At 47.3% G+C, this 21,246-nt stretch overlaps 1 protein-coding gene and 1 non-coding gene across 2 annotated transcripts; both read right to left on the reverse strand.

Moving 5' to 3' along the window:
* Nucleotides 1–442: 442 nt before the first annotated feature.
* On the reverse strand, nucleotides 443–18,119 carry LOC130116774 (LIM domain kinase 1-like). The gene is made up of 15 exons (XM_056284813.1): nucleotides 17,766–18,119; nucleotides 15,337–15,475; nucleotides 11,487–11,596; nucleotides 11,117–11,293; nucleotides 10,876–10,981; nucleotides 8,798–9,069; nucleotides 8,450–8,639; nucleotides 7,789–7,875; nucleotides 7,478–7,609; nucleotides 7,311–7,370; nucleotides 6,986–7,051; nucleotides 2,822–3,008; nucleotides 2,536–2,591; nucleotides 2,147–2,304; nucleotides 443–1,909 (listed from the first exon to the last, which is right to left on the reverse strand). The coding sequence occupies exons 1-15, from the start codon at nucleotides 17,807–17,809 to the stop codon at nucleotides 1,360–1,362; spliced, it is 2,334 nt and encodes a 777-aa protein (XP_056140788.1). The 5' UTR covers nucleotides 17,810–18,119; the 3' UTR covers nucleotides 443–1,359.
* Nucleotides 13,486–13,557, reverse strand: trnav-cac (transfer RNA valine (anticodon CAC)). The gene has a single exon. It is a non-coding gene; the product is annotated as a tRNA-Val (tRNA).
* Nucleotides 18,120–21,246: the final 3,127 nt, after the last annotated feature.

Raw genomic sequence — 21,246 nt, forward strand, 5'->3', positions numbered from 1 at the left:
ACAGACCAAGACATTTATGGATTTTACATTTCAGTTCATCCACATGACAAAAAAATTCTGCACCTCTTAAAATAATTTTTGGTGTTTTGGAAACGTATAGTTTCACCCCCCCCTAATTTTCCCCCAGCTTCCACATATTCGATTTGCCTTTATTACCTACTGTAGTTCAATTGATACTGCAAATGAAACGATATTAATCGAAATAACTCTAGCTACCACTAGAGGGCATCCTCGCAGCTGTATCAAATCTGATACAACAGCAGGAGCAGCAGTGTTGATCACGACGGGTGGGAATGATCGCCTGTCATCGTCTAATCACAGCCCCCCTCGCGCGCATCAGTTGGACATGTACAGTAAATGCGCCAATTCCTTCAAAAACAGAAAAAGCAAATAAAAGAGGAGGCATGTGGTGGTCTGCAGCCCTCCCCGGCTCGGCAGAGGGGGGTGGAGCAGTGACCGGGACGGCTCGGGAGAGTGGGGTAACTGACCCGACACAATTGGGGAGGACCAAAAAGAAAGAAGAAAAGAAAGAACACCAAACAATTTAATTTCGAATAATAAATTCACTGGTTTACACGTATTTTGCTTTATTAATCAACAAATGTATAACTTTAACGTCACCATTAGAACATTCACAGTTTAAAACGCCGGGCCGGACATTGCTCCAAATCTGGGAACATCGTGTATTTAAGGTGTAGTTTACCGAGGCAACACACCTTTATAAAGTGCAGGTGTTTCACAGTTTCTGGCAAAAGAGAGTAATCTGCATGCTAGTTTATGAAGCAAATCAACGTGTCAGGCCCATTATCACAGACAACCCCCTTCATTTATCCCCATCCATTCATCTTTATCATTCTGTCCACGGTGCGGCACACAGCACTCGACCAGTTTCGTTTCGTGTTTTGAAATGTGGCCTACTTGACAAACTCGGGCGTGAAGAAGAAAGCCGGCGAGCCCGCTGAGCCCCTATATGAATAAAGACAGGCGATTCCCAAAGTGTGGCACGCGACCCTCAGGTGGTCGTAAAATGTTTTGCAGGTGCAAGCCAGAAGTTGTTTTTCCAAGTTTTCAAGTTGTGAATCGTTTCAACTTCACGAGCTTATATTATAATCCCTTAATGTCAAACAGGCCTACTTGTGATGGATTTGGATGTCTACATCGAATACACATCTGCACGATATATGATATAATTGATCATACAGCAGTGATAAGATAGACTGGTGGGCCACAGATGTTTTTTTGCCTGATTTCTGAGTGATCCACAGGATTCCTACATTTGGGCACAGCTGCCCTAGAGTATCGCTGGTGTTCATTTAAAATGCCCTCTGTAGTTTATGTTCTGCCAGGGATGTGAAGATGTCAGAGAAATGAGCTGTCCTCTGTGGTCCTGTCCCACACGACCCTGCATATCCTCCTGGGCCTGTGGGACTGGCCTGCCGGCGGCCTGTGGCCCTCCTGCTGCTGTGAAGGCTCGTGCTGTGGATTCAGATACTCGGAGTGGTTGTTGTGTTCATATTGCCTCTTAGAAATGTCATTTTTGTTGAGTTGTGAGCGGTTCACGTGTTCCTCGTTGAAGCAGGAGTGGCTGTGGTTACTTCCTGTGTCTCTGTGGTTGGGTTTGTTCTGCGTGGTATCCGTATGACTGTGGTGAGTGCTGTTTTGAGAGGAGTTAGTTAGGTGATCAGGCTGCAAGTGGTTGCTGATGATGTCTGAATAACCATGAGAGTCAAGGCTGCGTCTCTGTGTCTGTGGAGAGTGGTTATTGCCGGGTGAAAGGGTCTGGTTGTGAGAGCTGTGGTTCTGCCAAAAGGCCCTGCGGTGCTGCTCCAATTCGGTCAGCAGAGGAAGACCAATGTCCAGATGCATCAACAGGTTTTCAAGCCACTCGTCTAACTTTGCGAAGGCAGGACTGACAGACAGAAAGAAAGAAAGAAAGAAAGAAAGAAAGAAAGAAAGAAAGAAAGAAAGAAAGAAAGAAAGAAAGAAAGAAAGAAAGAAAGAAAGAACGAGTTTTAACAGAGGCAGGAGGTAACATGAGTAACGTGTGAGATTATTTCACAAACTTGAGACCTTCAGTGGTGTGGGGGGGGGGAAGAAATCTCAACAGCAGCATTCATTAAAATTTTAATCTCTATTATTGTAATACCGTGTATCTGCCTCCAGGTCACAGCAGAGGGCAGCCAGGGGCAGGAAAGCAGAAGGGCATTCTGGAGGGTGGTATTGGTCCAGGAAACCAGGCACATTGAGCCCAAAGTTTGCGTTGCGGGGTAGGTAGTCAGGGTCTGCACTCACTCTTCCTATTATCTTAACAGACACAAGAACTCTATTTTGGCACTGATGGATTTTCTTATGATTCATTCATAAATGAATGAGATACCCATTAAAGTTCATTAAACTTCTTACAGAGGTCTGAACTGACTCAGTAAGAAGCAGCTTCACTGAGACAAACGTGTTAAAAAAAAATGCAACAAATTTGAGAATCTTTCTGCTCTGCTACGGGTTAAACAAACGATACCGGATGTCAAAAGTCCTTACCTCACACATCATGATGCCAAATGAGAAGATGTCGACCCGTTCATCATATGTCTTTCCTGGGAGGTAAAGAGGAAAGAGGGAGATGGTAAACCTCATCACTGCTTTCTTACTCACTTCTTTGACCCAAGGTTTTATTAGGTCTAATTTAAGTCACTATATGCCATTTCTTTTTTCTTTCTTTCTTTCTTTCTCAGCAAGGGTCAAGGGCCCCTGAGGATTTTGTCCAGTTTTGTTCAGTCCTTTTTGAACAGACTGTGCGGGGTAGACAGCCGAATGGCTTTCTCACCGTGGATCATCTCAGGTGCCATCCAGTAGGGGTTTCCTACCACTGTGTATCTCTTCCTCCGGTCAGGTCTGCGGAGCTCTGGCAGTCTCCCTTTCATGGGTCTCTCTATGGAGGGTACTCTATTCTGTCTCCTCTCCTCCATCACCAACCTCGCCAACCCAAAGTCTGCCACCACCGCACTCTGGTTCTGGGCAAGGAGAGAGGTATGTCGGGATTAAATGAGATGGCTGTGTGTGTGTGTGTGTGTGTGTGTGTGTGTGTGTGTGTGTGTGTGTGTGTGTGAGTGTGTGTGTGTGTGTTTTTTCCTTTGTTTGCATTTTCCACCTTTATTAGATAGTGATAGTTGATAGAGACAGGAAAGGCAGGGGAGAGAGAGGGGATGACACGCAGCAAAGGGCCTGAGCCAGATTCGAACACAGGCCACTGCAGTTAGAACTCAGCCTTATGTGGTACGCGGTCTAAAAGGGGAGCCACTGGGGCACCCTGGTGTGTGTGTGTGTGTGTTCTGTCTTGAGTTAATACGATGTGGTCTTGATTGGTATAGCCCTGTGTGGACTACGCTGAAGACGCCGAAGGGGTAAGCGAGCTGAAGCACTCGCTAAACTGCGGCAGCGGGTATTTAGAACCGCGCTCCTGTCAATCCACCTGGCGAATATCCGCTATCTGGCCAACAAGATGGATGACCTCCTATTCATAAATGGAAGAAAAACTCAGACTTTTCCAGATCTGCTGCCCTGTGTCTCACTGAAACCTGGCTTAGTGAGCATATAACAGTATACTTCATCTGCCGCAGTTCCAAATCCTCTGGGCAGACTCTGAAACGGAGCTACCGGGTGGCGACATATGCTTCTACATAAACAAAGGTTGGTGTATGAATGTCACAGTGTTGAAGAAATCATGCAGCCCTCACTTAGACAACTTTTTCATTGACTGTAAACCATTCTATTCACCATTCTATTCACCGCAGGAATTTTCATCATTTATTCTGGTCCGTGTCTACATCCCACCCCAGGCCTGTGTTAAAGAGGCATTAAAACACCTGGCTGATCAAATTACAAACATGGAGCGCAAATATCCAGACTCCCTTCCTCATTATCATTGGGGATTTTAACAGAGCAAACCTCAGCCACGAGCTGCCAAAATACAGACCGCATGTTTAATGCCCCACCAGAGACAAAAACACTCTGGATCATTGCTACACAACATTAAAGGATGGTTATCACTCTGTCCCCCCATGCAGCCCTGGGCCTCTCTGATCACTGTCTGATTCATCTTACCCCAACCTACAGGTAGAAACTAAAATCTGCACAGCCTGTGGTTAAAACTGTGAAGAAATTGACCAATGAGTCAAAACTGGAGCTCCAGGCCTACCTCAGCTGCACTGACTGGAATGTTTTTGAAGCTGCAGCTACAGACCTGGATGAACTTACTGACACTGTGACATCTTACATCAGCTTTTGTGAGGACACGTGTGTGCCCACCAAAACTTTCTGCACCTTCAACAACAATCAGCTTTTGTGAGGACACGTGTGTGCCCACCAAATCTTTCTGCACCTTCAACAACAATAAGCCCTGGTTCACAGCAAAACTCCGGCAGCTTTGTGAGGCCAAAGAGGAAGCCTCCAGCAGTGGAGATAGGATCCAGTACAACAAAGCCAGAAATACACTCACAAAGGAGATGAGAGTGGCAAAATGGTGCTACTCTGAAAAGTTTAACTGCAGGTTTTCCACCAACAACCCAGCATCAATCAGTCTGGAGGTTTGAAAGACATTACCAACTACAGGAGACCAACCCCCCACACTGCAGGGAACCATCAACTGGCTGACGATCTAAATGAGTTTTACTGCAGGTTTGAAAAGAAAAGTTTCACACCCCTAACCCTCTCTGGCCACAACACACAACCAATTGCACTCCCTATCAGCGACTCTCCCCTCCCCACCGAACCCCCACCCACACTCAAGATCTGTGTTGAGGACATGTGCCAGCTATTCCACAGACAGAGGGGCAGGATGGCTCTGGGCCCGAATGGCATGTCCCCCTCCTGTCTGAAAGTCTGTGCTGATCAGCTGGCCACCATTTTCAGACTGATCTTCAACAGATCACTGGAGCTGTGTGAAGTCCCCTCCTGCTTCAAGAGCTCCAATATCATCCTGGTCCCCAAGAAACCCTGTGTCAAAGGATTAAATTACTACAGGCCCATTTCCCTAACGTCTGTGGTCATGAGATCCTTTGAGAGACTGGTGTTGACTCACCTGAAGGAAATCACAGGCTCCCTGCTCGACATCCTGCAGTTTGCCTACCGAGCAAACAGGTCAGGGGAGGATGCAGTCAACATGGGATTGCAGTACATCTTCCAATATATTGACTCCCCAGGGACATAAGCAAGGGTCCTGTTTGTGGACCCAGCGTTTTACACCATCGTCCCAGATATACTCCACTCCAAACTCGCCCGGCTCACTGTACCAGCCCCCATCTGCTAATGTATTAAATGACTGCGCAAATTCGCGTTTGCAGTGGACTCACCCAGTGCCAGTGTCGGAAGATGGCGGTGCAAATTCACACTTCTGGCAGCCTCACCCGGTACCGTCCATGTCTGTGTCTAAGTTTTGTCTTCATTTCATGGCTGGGAGAGCTGGCGCTGGATTAGCTGAGAGAGCTGGGCAGGCTAAGCTAACTACTAGCCCATGCAGACCGGCAGTTCTGATAACATCGAGGGCGGTCTGGCGGTGGCCTCACCTAGCATTGACTGTGGTGTTTTTGAGGTCGTGAGGAGTGTGAGGAGGTGTGTCAAGGGTGTGTGGCTGGGAGAGCTGGTGCTGGATCTGCTGGGAGAGCTTGCTCTGCTTTGTTCAGTGGGCCTGGGGACCACGGCCCCTGCCTGGAGCTGCACCCGAGGAGGAAATGCCGTGGGCTAAGCTAACTGCTAACCCATGCAGACCGGCGGTTCCAACAGTCATCCTGGCTGGTGTTCATTCCCTTGAACAGGGATTTTTTTGTTTAGTTTGGATATATGTGTTAATTTGGGTATGTGTGTTCTTGTAGTTTTTGGATGTGTTTTTGTCTTTGTGTTGTACTGCTGTGGGCTGGGGGAAACGACATTTCGTTTCATTTCATGTACGCAAGTGCATGACGTGAAGTGACAAAGTGTTTCTGATTCCTGATCATTGGCCTTATCCAGGATGGTGATGAGTCTGCCTATAGATGGGAGCTTGATCAGCTGGCCGTCTAGTACAGCCATAACCTGAAGCTGAAAATGCTCAAAACAGTGGAGATGACAGTGGACTTCAGGAGGAGCCTCCCAACACTGCCCCTCCTCCTCACCATATTCAACAGCACAGTGTCTCCAGTAAAAACCTACACATTTCTGGGTTCCACAAACTCCCAGGACCTAAGGTGGGCATCCAACATAGACACAAACATAAAAAAGGCCCAGCAGAGGATGTACTTTCTCCACTAGCTCAAGAAGTTCAACCTGCCTCAGGAACTGCTGATTCAGTTCTACTCTGCAATAATCCAGTCTGTCCTCTGCACATCCATCACTGTCTGGTTTGGATCAGCCACCAAACAGGACAGGGACAGACTACAACGAACAGTTAAATCTGTAGAGAAAACCATTGGTGCCAACCTGCCCTCCATAAAGGACTTATACAGCTCCAGAGTCAGGAAACTGCAGACCCATCACACCCTGGTCACAACCTGTTCCAACTCCTCCCCTCTGGTAGACGTTACAGAGCACTGTACCCCAAAACAACCAGATACAAAAACAGTTTCTTTCCACGGGCTCTTATTCAAATGAACACTCAACACTGTCAAATAGATCCAACCTTGTTGTATATACTGTACTGTACTGTACTGTACATTGTACGTATACTGGTACACTCTGTCATGTTCATCTACCTCAGGCATGTATGTAAGTAACCTGCTAACATCTATTTCAGCATCTCTGATATATTCTCTGCACCATATCCACCATATCATCTCTTATTTCACCTGCATATAAGTCAATTCTTGTGTATATATCTGAAGATTGTTGTGTTATTCCATGTTAAGTACACTGAGAGAGCCACGAAGCTGGAGTCAAATTCCATGTTTGTGCAAACCAACATGGCCAATAAACCTGATTCTGATTCTGATGTGTGCAACAGATGGCATGACCTTCTTACCTCTCTGACCAGGCAGTTGTGTGAGTTTAGATCTCTGTGGATGACATTCATGGAGTGTAGATATGCCTGAAAAAAAAGATTCTCTGTAAGTGACATTTGCTTTGATTTCTGTAATACAGCACATTTTGTCCATTCCCTGCCACCCTGAAGTGAATTAAGCACACATAGATAAGGGGTGGATGGATGGATGGATGGATGGATTTTGTTGGTCAAAACGCGATGCAATTTTCTTTTCATGAGAGGAAGATAAAAGTCAGAAAGAAAGGGAAGTTTCGTTGAATGACAGAGGAAGAGAGTATTCAGTGTATTGACTACAAATTCTTACCATTCCAGCTGCGATGTCTTTGGCAAAACTCACTCTCACATTCCAGGGGAAATCTTTATCCTACAGAAGGATGATACAATTGAAATAAAGCAGTTTCTGAATACCTTTCGAATTCCTTGGACAGTATACGTACATGTGGGAGAAGGTCAGCCTTATTTATACCTCACCATATTTTCAATGGTCTCTCTGAGAGTCCCCCCCTGGACGTATTCGGAGATGACGTTTAACCGTTTGTCTTTGTAAAAAAGTCCAATAAACTTGAGCACGTTGGGATGGTCAAGACACCGCATCACCTTTACCTACACAGAGGCAACGGCAGTGATGGAAGTATGGTTAACTTTCTGCCATGCACGTCACTACAGAAACTGCTACACTTTCCAATTAAAGGGGAAGGTGGTTGAGCAGCCACCTAAGTTTAGGTTTAGCTAACTACTTGCAGCCTCAAATGTAACCCGTCTTCTGCCTGTTGACCTCCTACCTCTTTTAAAAAGGTTTTCTGCGTCTCTTCATCAAATCGTATCAGCTCCTTCATGACCATCACCTCCCCTGTTTCCTGGTGCGTTACCTTGACAAAAACAATTCAGTCACAATGCTGAGGTCCTCAATCAGTTGATAATATTTGTACACGTTATGCATGTTACACATCACGTCTATGGTTGAAAGCGACCCCCCCTCTTTTTTTCTCTCCAAATGTATCTGGCCAATTACCCCACTCTTCCGAGCCGTCCCGGTCGCTGCTCCACCTCCTCTGCCGATCCGGGGAGGGCTGCAGACTACCACACGCCTCCTCTGATACATGTGTAGTCGCCAGCTGCTTCTTTTCACCTGACAATGAGGGGTTTCACCAGGGGGACGTAGCGCGTGGCAGGATCATGCTATTCCCCCTAGTTCCCCCTCACCTTGACCAGGCACCCCGACCGACCAGAGGAGGCGCTAGTGCAGTGACCAGGACACATACCCACATCCGGCATCCCACCTGCGGGGACGCCCAACCAAGCCTGGAGGTAACACAGGGATTCGAACTAATAAGAGCAGCTAAAAAAACCGTGAGAAATGTGTTCGCTGCCATCTGAAGGGGCTTGATCCAGAAACTGATATAGGAAAAGGGGTGAGGCAATGAACGTTATGAAGTGCTGTACCTTCACAGCCCGTCCAAAGCAGCCCTTTCCCAGCACCTCGCCATGGATGAGGTCTGAAGGTCTGAATATACGGTGGGTCCTGTCTCCGGGGTCCACACGCAGGGACTCGGAGCGAACCATGTCCCTCCGTTGGGACAGGAGACCCATCGCACCAGCAGGGAGGGGACACTTGTCTATGCTACAGCTACGTCTGAGAAAGAGAAAGAGAGTGCGGGGGGTCAAAGTAGTGGCTATGGTGATCCAAATATTGTGTGCGTGTGTGTGTGTGTGTGTGTGTGTGTGTGTGTGTGTGTGTGTGTGTGTGTGTGTGTGTGCTAAAGCCCAAACACAAGAGTTAGGTAATCTTACAGGATGTTCCTTGAACGCATGCCCATGCCTCCTTGCTGCTGAGGGGACGAGACATTGATTCTGATTGGTTCGTCCGTTTCCTCCTCCGGATTTGGTTCCTCCTCTAGACTGGGGAGTTTATGGTTTCCGCTGATGCTGTCACGGACACGGCCGTCAAGATGGCTGACGGTGTCCTGGGTATTGTCGGAGGTGTTGGGGTTCTCAGGCGGCTGGGGGTTGTGCTCTATTGTCAGTTGCAGCGGTCTGTTGGTGTCCTGGATCACCCGGTTTATCTGGAGGGAGAAAGGACTTGCTGAGGATATGGCCCCAGTAGACATTAAGTAATCAGGGACCAGTGTTGCCCCTGGGTAACACTAGCTGTTGGTTACATAAGCCAGTTTTTTTTCTTTTTGGACCCTCCCCCCTCCCCACTTGGCCAATTACCCCCACTCTTCCGAGCCGTCCCGGTCGCTGCTCCATCCCCTCTGCCAACCCGGCGAGGGCTGCAGACTACCACATGCCTCCTCCCATACATGTGGAGTCACCAGTCGCTTCTATTCACCTGACAGTGAGGGGTTTCATCAGGGGGACGTAGTGCGTGGGAGGATCACGCTATTCTCCCCCAGTTCCCCATTCCCCCGAACAGGCACCCCGACTGACCAGAGGAGGCGCTAGTGCAGCGACCAGGACACACACCGACATCCGGTTTCCCACCTACAGACACGGCCTGTTGTGTCCGTAGGGGCGTCCGACCAAGCCGGGGGTAATATGGGGATTCGAACCAGCGATCCCCGTGTTGGTAGGCAATAGAATAGACCGCTACACTACCCGGAAGCCTAGTTTCCTCTTTCTTTCCAAATTAAATCAATGAACCTTGAAATCAAGAACTGACGATTCCCTCAGAAGTGTTTACATGGACACTAAGAAAACAGGTGGCTCAGCGGTGCTGTTCGTATACTCCACACTAAGCAATCCGAAAGAAGAGTTCTGCCATGTACGATATACCAGAGGTAACCCTGACCTACCTCATGTGGGCGAGCGAGCACAGAAAGAGAACAGCTATTCCCAAAGTATAGCAAGTAATCGGAAGAAGCGCTTACACATTTTGCTCTTCAAACAGATTATAAAAGGTTTATACCACCTCTCTCAAGCTGAATAACATTTCTGTCAGAATGGGCCAGTTTATTCTGGTAGAGGTGGTTGCACGGGGTATTTTTGTTCCTGACTGGACTGTTATTCTGATTATTAGTGGAGTCAAAGGTTCCATGCGAACGTAGCTGATGTCTTCAAGTCAGTTTGACTTGTCTTGCTGGGCTGGGTTGACTCATCGTTTTGTTTCTTGGTCATTTTGTCAGGGTCATATTTAAGGCATACCACATGGATTCTTGAAGGGGCGTTTCAGGTGTTCTGCTAGCATTGGCCAAGTTTTATTGAGAAAATTAATCAAATATGGACTGATTCTATATAGAAAAGCACAATGCATGTGAAGATCCAACACAAAATGTATTTTTTGTGTGAAAAAGTGCCATTTTAGAGTTGGTATTGAGCAAACAAAAAAATACCTAACATAGTACAAGACTGAGTACTGAATATTTTCCAGTCATACACAGCACTGCTTCGCTGTTTGACCTGCTAGTTGTTCCCATGTGTATTCCTATTTAACCCAAAGCCACTTTATTTTGTCATTGTACAGGCTATAATGAATTTGTTCTCTGCATTTATTCCATCCTATTGTATAGGAGCAGTGGGCAGCTGCAGCGCCCGGGGACCAACTCCAGTTATTTCTTCCTACCGCCTTGCTCAGGGGCACAAACAGGAGTACTAACCCTAAAATGCATGTCTTTTTGATGGTGGGAGGAAACCAGAGCACCCGGAGGAAACCCACACAGACACTGGGAGAACATGCAAGCTCCACACGGAAAGGACTTGGGACTCGAACCCGGGACCTTCTTGCTGTGAGGCAACAGTGCTAACCACCGGGCCGCCGTGCGTAAGTCTTGCCTCTGTGCTGACCTTTGTTGTTGCTAACAGAGACGCGAATGAACAAATTCAATATTTTAGGGAGCAACTGTTGAATTAGTGGAGCGATTCAGGCTTACCTCATCTAGGGAAATGTTGCAGACTGGGATGCCGTTGACCTCCAGCACTCGATCCCCAGTGTGAATGGAGGACTGCAGGTCAGGGGTGAGGAGGGCTGAGTCGAGTCTGGGAGAGGAGGCGAATGGGAGGAAGTTAGAAGAAGGAAAAGGAAATTAAAGGGACAACTTTGCAGCTTTTGCCAGATTTTAAAGGTGACGTGAACACTTAACTGTCTCCGTGCGGCAAGGCAGACAAACTTACTCTGTCACAGTCACATGAGGTCTTCTGTCTTGGCAGAGGTCTGAGGTGACTGCAAGACCTCGTTTGCCACCTGCACAGGGAGGGACGGACACCAGCGCCACCATGTGTGGACTCCTGGTCAGCGGAGAGACGGACCGTCTCACAGCTGATGTAACGCCCTGGGAGGCACAGTGACCACTGCTCGGCAGATGGACGCACAAGTGGAGATACACAGACAGAAACAGACAGAGGACACAAAAAAATACACCAACATGAAGTGTATGAAAAGCACCCTTTATGTCCGTCTCTTAGTTTTGGTGCACATCCGGTCCCTTTGTGTGGTTATGTTGTGTGGGCATGTTTAACTTGCTGCACCCGGCTGAACACCCACCAGTAGAGTTTGGAGCGCTCCACCAGCGTGAACATCTCTTCGATCCCAATAAACGCCCCACAGCTCACGCAAGCGAAACACTCGGGGTGAAACTTCTCCTCTCCGGCCACCTATAGACGCCACAGAGGAAGGGTGATAAACGACAGCAGAGAGCACCAAGAAAAGCGGACGATGTTTTGCCAGATCACGATGTGAAATGGTTTAAAGGAGAAAAAAAACTTTGAAAAGATTGCAAAACATTCTGTGTTACCTAAGGGAAGTATAGTTGTGTAAGTCTGTGTGGCAGAGCCAAGCGCAGCTTTGAACTCTGGGAGTTCGCTTTGTTTAGGCATCAAGGTTTGTAATGTGTGGTAGTTTTTACAGGGGGGGATATCCTCTCCTGTGAGAGTTAGAAAAATCAGCATTTACTTTGATATGAGGGGGAAACGGAGAGGAAGGAAGGACATGGAAGCTAGGAGTACAACACTCTGTAACGGCGTCGGTGATCCAAAGCTTGATCTTGTAGGAAGTGTGGACCTACACCCGTCTGTAAACATTATAACATCATATGGCCACTTTAACCAGTTGAAATGAATGGCTGCTGTGGATGATCAATAACTGTGGTTATTTTTAAACTGGCCGACCGATATTCCATCAATTTCTTGTTGGTTGAGTAGAAAAAGTGATCAATTCTTCTTGGTTGAGTGATCAATTCTTCTTGGTTGTGTAGATTCGATCAATTTCTTCTTGTCTCAGTAGAAAAAGTGATCAATTCTTCTTGATTGTGTAGATTCGATCAATTTCTTCTTGGTTGAATAGAAAAAGTGATGGGCCCAGTAAGCAGGCAGACAGTGATGGGGATAAACAGCTTCATGCGGCGATGGTTCAAAGTTATGCCATTGAGTCTGAATGTGTTTCTGGGGTAAGTTATAGAGGATGGGGTTATGGAGCATTGTTGGCCAGCAGGGGACAAGAGGTTTCCAGATAACCAGTCTTTCCTCTGCAGCTTGTGGTTTGTTAACACTCAGGATCCCCCGTGGATGAGTTACATTTGTTGTAAGAGTAGGAGTAATGCAAGTTACAATATGTTAGCACGTCACTCTGCATCAGTGTGCACGCTGCTTAAAACTTGACAAAATTAGCTGGGGTGACCACACACACACCAAAAAAAACCCCAGCAAGATTCAACTGTTCCAAGATTTGAACTGCTTACTTTTAGCATATTCGTAGAAGACAGGCAACAGTGAATGAAACACATTTCAGGAAAGCTTTGTCAATATCATGTATATGTTGAGTGGGCCCTACAGCTCATTTTGTGAAGTTCCACTGAACAGCATGTCACTATAGCACACATCTAATATTGAACATATGGTATAGTATAGTATAGTATAGTGTGGTATACTATATTATAATATGCTATGATATGATATGCTATGCTATATGTACCAAACCATACCATACCATACCATATGTACCATACCATATACTATACCATAAAAAATCACACTATATTATACATACATACACCATACTGCGTAGTACCATACCACCCTGAATTATACCACACCATATTGTACTATGCCACACTATACTATTGGTATAGTCTGTATAGTGTTGTATGTTTTGTTTTTTTGATTTTGATTTTGATATACTTTATTGATCCCCGTGGGGAAATTCTGTTCTGCATTTACCCCATCCTAGCTGTGTAGCTAGGAGCAGTGGGCAGCCGCCGTGCAGCGCCCGGGGACCAACTCCAGTTCGTCTTGCCATGCCTCGGTCAGGGGCACAGACAGGAGTATTAACCCTAACATGCATGTCTTTTTGATGGAGGGGGAAACCGGAGCACCCACAGAAAACCCATCACAGACACAGGGAGAACATGCAAACTCCACATAGAGGACGACCTGGGATGACCCCCCCAAGGTTGGACAAACCTGGGGTTCGAACCCAGGACCTTCTTGCTGTGGGGTGATAACGCTAACCACTGGGCCACTGTGCTGCCTAAATGTATTATAACACCTGTTTCCACCTGGTTTCAAACCGGGACCTTTCACGTGTGAGGCGAACGTGATAACCACTACACTATGGAAACCACCACGGAGTTGTACAGTATGCTACGCTATGGTACAGGATGTTATGGTATGTCGTGGTATGGTATGGTACAATGTTGGATGATATGGTATGTTATAGCATCCTATGATATTTATGGATATTTTTGACCTAGTGGTTGGCATCACATCAGGACGATGATTGCTGTAATTTTATGATTCAACAAAGGAACTTCAATAATGAACAATCGTCTAGCTGTCTTGAAGCATGCTCAATAATCCAGGTAAGAAAATCAAAGAAGGTTGAGTCAGTTCATCTGGACACAACGTTTATTGACAGAAACGTTTCATCACTCATCTAATTAACCTCTTCAGCCTCAACTGACTGCTGGTGTCCCCACCCCGTATAAACAATACAGTGGCATAATGACCAAAACCAACGACCAGTTTCATATGCAAATATGGACCCATTAACTAGAGTTACAATGGCCATGTGTACTATTCACAGAAGATTGGGGAATAGTTCCCCGTTCAAACTAGGAACACTGGTTCCTCATCCTTGATAGGGAGCAACTGAAACTGTAGTTAAAGGTCACGTCCATATTCGCATATGAAACTTATGGTTGGTTTCAGTCATTATGTAACTGTATTATTTATACGGGGTGGGGATACCTGCAGTCAGTTTAGACTGAAGAGGTCACTTAGATGAGTGATGAAACGTATCCGTCTATAAACGTTGTGTCCAGATGATCTGATTCAACTCTCTTCAATCATCTAGCTGTGCAAACTCGCTCTGTGATTTGCGAGGCATATCTGCAGTCATGGTCTGCAGTAAAATGCGTCATTTGTATCAGATCAACGACTTTTTCCTTAAGAAACTTGGGGGGGTTGAAAATCTGTAAAAGGATGTTGTTGATGATGTGTTATCAATGTAGTTGTCAGCATTCCCTGTGCCCTTATCTGCTGGACACGAAACCAAGCAAGGGAGGACTGTATTAGACTGGTAGAGATCAACAGAAAATGCCACCTCAACACCCGGATGTAATCTGGACTCACTAGACACCGCGTTTGATAAGAGAGCCATGTGAAAATATCAAAATGTTCCTGATGAGACAAATCATCCTCTCCACCATGTGACGATGACTCATAGAAGCTGTTTCAATAACAGATTCGCTCTCTTCAGTGTCCACTAAGGGGTACAAATAGTAATTTGTCCCTCGTATGATGAGATTGTGGGCTGATATTAATGTTTTCCTGCCTGGCCCAGCCATGTAATTAAAGCTCTAGGAGGAAACAGATATGTTAGTATATGTGTTGTAAGTTTAGCATGCACTATTTTTAGTGATGGTGTCTGTGTTAAAGCAGTTACCCCTTTTTGGACTAATAAAGTACCACAGCTACTGCTTCTGGTACTTCCTCTGTTATATACTAGGTTGTTTGCTGAGTCGGCTAGGGCTGCGATCCTCTCCACCAGGGATTAAACCAACAACCGTGATCTGGTCTGGCAATGCACGGAGGTGAATTGTTGATAGAATGAGTAGGAACACGGTCAGTCTCTACGCTGAGATAATCTAATGACATAGAAGACTGGTTTCCACACTTCATCACTACACAACATGTCAAAAACGTGTATTGCAGCATGGCTGCCAAATGCCAAAAGCTGCACACCTGTCGATGCACAAGGTGGCAGGAGGCAAACGTGGACTCTGTAGGGGACATTTGCTGTAAGATCTGCACGACACACTCATGCATTATGTGTCTCTCATGTAATTCGTGGTGTGCAGTCTCTTCCTCTCTGCATTTAAGTAATGACCATGTTTTACCATGATGAGCCCCGTTGTGATGGCCTCCTTGCATCCGTGGCAGTGCTCGCCATAATGGGCCCAGTAGTGCTTTTTACAGAAGAGCTGTCCATCTCTCTCGTAGTACCAATGAGACAGGATGCATCCGCAGTCACAGCACCTGGTGATGGAGAAGTGACATGAGGCAAGTCAGTGATGGAGTTCCCGAGACCCCGTAAGGCGAGTCGACCTGTTAAAATGAGCCACACATGAGGGACATTTCCAGGTCGACTTCACCATAGACTATCTCTTTAGTTTAGTCTTGTTTAAAATGTGCACTGTGGGGGGCGTCCGGGTAGCATAGCAGTCTATTCAGTTGCCTACCAACACAGGGATCGCCGGTTCGAATCCCTGTGTTGCCTCCAGCTTGGTTTGGCTTCCCTACAGATACAATTATGGCCGTGTCTGCGGGTGGGAAGCCGGATGTGGGTATGTTCTCTGGTCTCTGCACTAGCGCCTCCTCTAGTCGATCTGTTTGGGGGGAGGGGGAACTGGGGAGAATAGCATGATCCTCCCACACGCTACGTCGCCCCGGCAAAACTCCCTCACTGTCAGGTGAAAAGAAGCGGCTGGCGACTCCACATGTATCGGAGGAGACATGTGGTAGTCTGCAGCCCTCCCCATCTCGGCAGAGGGGGTGGAGCAGCAATCGGGACGGCTTGGAAGAGTGGGTCGGTCGGCTGGCTGGGTACAATTGGGGAGAAAAAGGGGGTGGAAAAAAAACAAAAAAAAACCCTCAAAAAACCCTTACAATTCAAAACCGTCCATTCTTCCACCGATGTGTTTTTTTAGGGCATGCCCAAGGGAAAGCAGGTCGCCATGATTTGCTGTTATCATCCCGAGGAGGAAAATGCCCTTTGTCTCGATTTACCACGCTGGATTCAACATGTCAGCCTCCGCACTAATGCAGTTTCCAACAAAAGGACTACTGATGAAGACTCACTGGACGGTCATATGACTAAATAAATGCTGTGGCTGGAGGGCAACGTTGGCTCCAGACTGGTGTCCCCTTTCCAAGACATTTCACGAATGTGGGACTAAGAGGAGGAGGAGGAGGAGGAGATAAATGATGGCAAATATTAAGACTGTTGCCCCTTTCGCTGGGTCCTTAACTGATACTTCCAGTTCACTTGGCTTGTTCACTTCCTGTCCCCTGAGAAATGTGCACACCAAAGTCCTCAGAACTTTCAAAGGCAAGAATACTGCAGGGGGGGGGGGTTATGCAGAGTCAGAACCTGCTTTCTTATCGCTCGGCCATTACCGGCGGAGTGGGAGGTAATTTCCTGGACGGGGTAAAGCTCCATGCTTCCTCTCATACTGACTGTAAATGCCAAGTGACACACACAATGGAGAATGGGCTTATGTGTGTGTGTGTGGAAGGGGGTGGGGTCGTGCTCCGTAATTATCATTTGTTGAGCTTTCACTTTTTATTTCTTGTAGCTGAGCCTTTAACTCATTTGTTGTGATTGCTCCATTTTAGCCAGTATTTGGTCCGAGGCGTGCTTTACTGTAAGCAGCCTATACTGCTAATCACCAAAGTACAAATTAATCTACTTCACATCTCAACAGAAACCGCTCCTGGGAGTTGTGTTGTAGTCCTGAGTGTGCTCCTATTGCGCAAAACGAACGATTCCTGCCTTTCATTCATTTGCCGAGGAAGCGACAATGGAATAAGAGGATAGGTCAGGGACAGCTGCCGGTTTATTTCTGTCCCACGGTCTTTGTTTCCATGCCTCTGGCGACGGATGTGGAGGCCCCTGTCAGCTCCGCATCTGTGATCCCTCTGAAACATCTGGACCAGCGCAAACGCTGGAGCTCACCAGGACAATGAGACGTTAGACGGTAACCTCTCACTCTTTCCAAACCCAAACCCTTCCTCAAACCCTTCTCTCGAACCCCTCTTCCGGTGACCCTGACAAGCGCGGCGCACACAATGCAACTTGCTCTTCCAAAGGAAAAAAAGCGAGAAGGCGTGTGCGATGATGTCACAGCCTGGGTCAAAGGTCAGGTTCTAATGACGGCATTCTCCATCCGTGGTCACCTCCCAGTTCGGCGGCGACCTCCCCGCTGGACTTCCTTTTCAAAACAATCGTCGCAGACTGTACTGTGACACTATTACAACTAACACCGCTGTCAGCCTTAGACTGGCTGCAGTGTGCTGGCTCCCATACTTCACCCGAACTTAGAGAGAATACTACAACACCTACAGTAGGGCTCACACTACATCTGAGGCAACACCTCTTCCTGTTCCAGGAACCACTGTAGATGTTGTGTAAATATGTTCTCGTTTTTCTCTCTCCCCTTTTTCTGTCTTTCTGAAATACATGTGCACGTAAACACACACACACATAAACACACACATCACACACTCATACAGTCGCACACTTTGACAGCTGACAACAGTCACTCACCTCCCCTTCATTCCTCTCCTGAACCGCTGGTCCCTGCGTGACATTTTCTCCCCTCGGCTGGCCAACGGAGAGCTGCCCCCTGTCAAAACGACTCCACCCTCTCCGCATTCAGGAAGAAAACGTCCAGTAAAGAGCGGTCCGTGGTATCTGTAGTCGTGAGTCCTCTCGAAATCACACACACACGTATGCCAGGTAGCAGGCGGTGGGGGGGTCTGCGTTTTGGGTTTTTCCTCAGTGCATGCAGACGCTTCCTGTGCAGAAGAGCTCCCCTTCGCCTCTGTGCAGCATGTGCGAGAGAGAAACTCTGACCCAGTGACACCAGCTAACCGACCAGCCTCCCTCCGCTGGCTGCCGTCAAACAGACCTACCCCGATATAGAAGCTCTTACTTCCTCCCCCTCCCTTCTTCCTCCTCCCGTCACCTCTAGCATGTACAGACCTCTACAAGCGGCAGATAAGGTTACACTCCTCTGCACCGTGTCCAGGGGGTTGTGAAGAGTGTCGTTTTCTGGGTACAAAGATTAAGGCATGTGAAAGCGTGGCACCTCTGCTGCAGTGCATGTGTGTGTGTGTGTGTGTGTGTGTGTGTGTGTGTGTGTGTGTGTGTGTGTGTGTGTGTGTGTGCGTGCACGTATGTGTGTATATAAGCAAAGCCAGGCAACAAAACAGATATCCGTTATGTCCCAATCAGCACAGGCGTAATCGCTTTAGGAATGCCCCAATTACTGCACTGTCCCCGAGTCCTGATCCCAACGCACTCTATTCATCCCGCCTGAGGCACAATGAGGGAAATTCAAGAAAAACTGGGGTTTAACAAAGGATTATGGGAAACAGCTCCCACTTGGACAACTGAAGACCATTGACGACATCCACCGTGCAGCCACGGATGACTGGAAGCAGACTGTGTGCAGTCGATGCCTCGTCGTTGTGTACGTGGGCGAGCCTGTGCTGCCCGGTTATTTCATTTCAGACAGAGTGAGAAACCAGACCAGAGAGAAGAGGCGGTCACATGACCAGCGAGAAGGCTAACGTGCTCACAGTGGAAGGTGTCAAGATTTCTTATAAGTGTGTGCTGTGGCTCAACGGCATTTTCCAGAATTAGTTCACGCGTTGCCCAATAAATCTATGAATAGCACCAGACTGTAATTTGTGGGAGTGGGACGCCCTGTCACCAGATGAACTTCTGGTATTGCACATTGCTGGCATGGCAACCTGAGAGCCAGAGGGTCGTTGGCGAGACAGGGTGATTGAGAGAGAGGGAGACAGAGAGAGAGAGAGAGAGAGAGAGAGAGAGAGAGCAGGAGGGGAGAGAGAAAGAGAGTGAGAGAGAAGAAAGAGAGAGAGACAGCGGGGGAGAGAGAGAAGAGACAGACAGCCGGGGAGAAAGAGCAAGAGAGAGAGAGAGGAGAGAAGAAAGAGAGGGAGACAGAGAGATGAGCGACAGAAGTGAGAAGAAAGAGAGCAAGAGAGACAGAGAGGAGAGAGAGAGAAAAGAGAGACAGCCGGGGAGAAAGAGAGAGAGGAGAGAAGAAAGAGATGGAGAGAGAGAGAGATGAGCAACAGAAGTGAGAAGAAAGAGAGCAAGAGAGACAGAGAGAGAGAGAGGGGAGAGAAGAAAGAGAGGGAGACAGAGAGCGATATGAGCGACAGAAGTGAGAAGAAAGAGAGCAAGAGAGACAGAGAGGAGAGAGAGAGAGAGAGAGAGACAGCTGGGGAAAAAGAGAGAGAGAAAGAGAGGAGAGAAGAAAAAGGGGGGACAGAGAGATGAGCGACAGAAGTGAGAAGAAAGAAAGACAGAGAGACAGAGAGAAGAGAGAGACAGCCGGGGAGAAAGAGAGAGAGAGAGAGGAGAGAAGAAAGAGAGGGAGACAGAGAGAGAGATGAGCGACAGAAGTGAGAAAAAAGAGAGCAAGAGAGAGAGAGAGACAGAGAGGAGAGAGAAGAAAGACAGAGCGAGAGAGAGAGGAGAGAGAGCGAGAGAACGAGAGAGAGAGAAAGCGAGAAAGATTGTCTGTATTATCACCCTGCTTAGAAGGAAATGGACCCACACACGTACACTCACTGGCCACTTTATTAGGTACACCTTGCTAGTACCGGGTTGGACCCCCTTTTGCGTTCAGAACTGCCTTAATCCCTCGTGGCATAGATTCAACAAGGTACTGGAAACATTCCTCAGAGAGTTTGGTCCATATTGACATGATAGCATCACGCAGTTGCTGCAGATTTGTCGGCTGCACATCCATGATGCGAATCTCCCGGTCCACCACATCCCAAAGGTGCTCTATTGGATTGAGATCTGGTGACTGTGGAGGCCATTTGAGTACAGTGAACTCATTGTCATGTTCAAGAAACCAGTCTGAGATGATTCGAGCTTTATGACATGGCGCGTTATCCTGCTGGAAGTAGCCATCAGAAGATGGGAACACTGTGGTCATAAAGGGATGGACATGGTCAGCAACAATACTCAGGTAGGCTGTGGCGTTGACACGATGCTCAATTGGTACTAAGGGGCCCAAAGTGTGCCAAGAAAATATCCCCCACACCATTACACCACCACCACCAGCCTGAACTGTTGATACAAGGCAGGATGGATCCATGCTTGCATGTTGTTGACGCCAAATTCTGAACCTACCATCCGAGTGTCGCAGCAGAAATCGAGACTCATCAGACCAGGCAACGTTTTTCCAATCTTCTATTGTCCAATTTTGGTGAGCCTGTGCGAATTGTAGCCTCAGTTTCCTGTTCTTAGCTGACAGGTGTGGCACCCGGTGTGGTCTTCTGCTGCTGTAGCCCATCTGCCTCAAGGTTCGATGTGTTGTGCGTTCAGAGATGCTCTTCTGCATACCTCGGTTGTAATGAGTGGTTATTTGAGTTACTGTTGCCTTTCTATCAGCTCGAACCAGTCTGGCCATTCTCCTCTGACCTCTGGCATCAACAAGGCATTTTCGCCCACAGAACTGCCGCTCACTGGATATTTTCTCTTTTTCGGACCATTCTCTGTAAACCCTAGAGATGGTTGTGCGTGAAAATCCCAGTAGATCAGCAGTTTCTGAAATACTCAGACCAGCCCGTCTGGCACCAACAACCATGCCACGTTCAAAGTCACTTAAATCACCTTTCTTCCCCATTCTGATGCTCGGTTTGAACTGCAGCAGATCGTCTTGACCTAGTCTACATACCTAAATGCATTGAGTTGCTGCCATGTGATTGGCTGATTAGAAATTTGCGTTAACGAGCAGTTGGACAGGTGTGCCTAATAAAGTGGCCGGTGAGTGTATTTACTGATGTTAATAAAAAATAATGACAATGATAACTATGAATAAATGACACTCAAAAAAAGATGTCTCAAAGATGTTCATCAGGCTTTGTTTCCTTCATTTTATTTTAGAAAATGTTGTGAAATAGAGTATTGTGTGCAAAAGTGCATCATTTTCTTCATGGGCCAGATAACAAGGGGAAGCTGTTAAAAACACAACTTGGCC

The sequence above is a fragment of the Lampris incognitus genome, chromosome 8 (assembly GCF_029633865.1).
Source record: "Lampris incognitus isolate fLamInc1 chromosome 8, fLamInc1.hap2, whole genome shotgun sequence".
Lineage (NCBI taxonomy): Eukaryota > Metazoa > Chordata > Actinopteri > Lampriformes > Lampridae > Lampris > Lampris incognitus.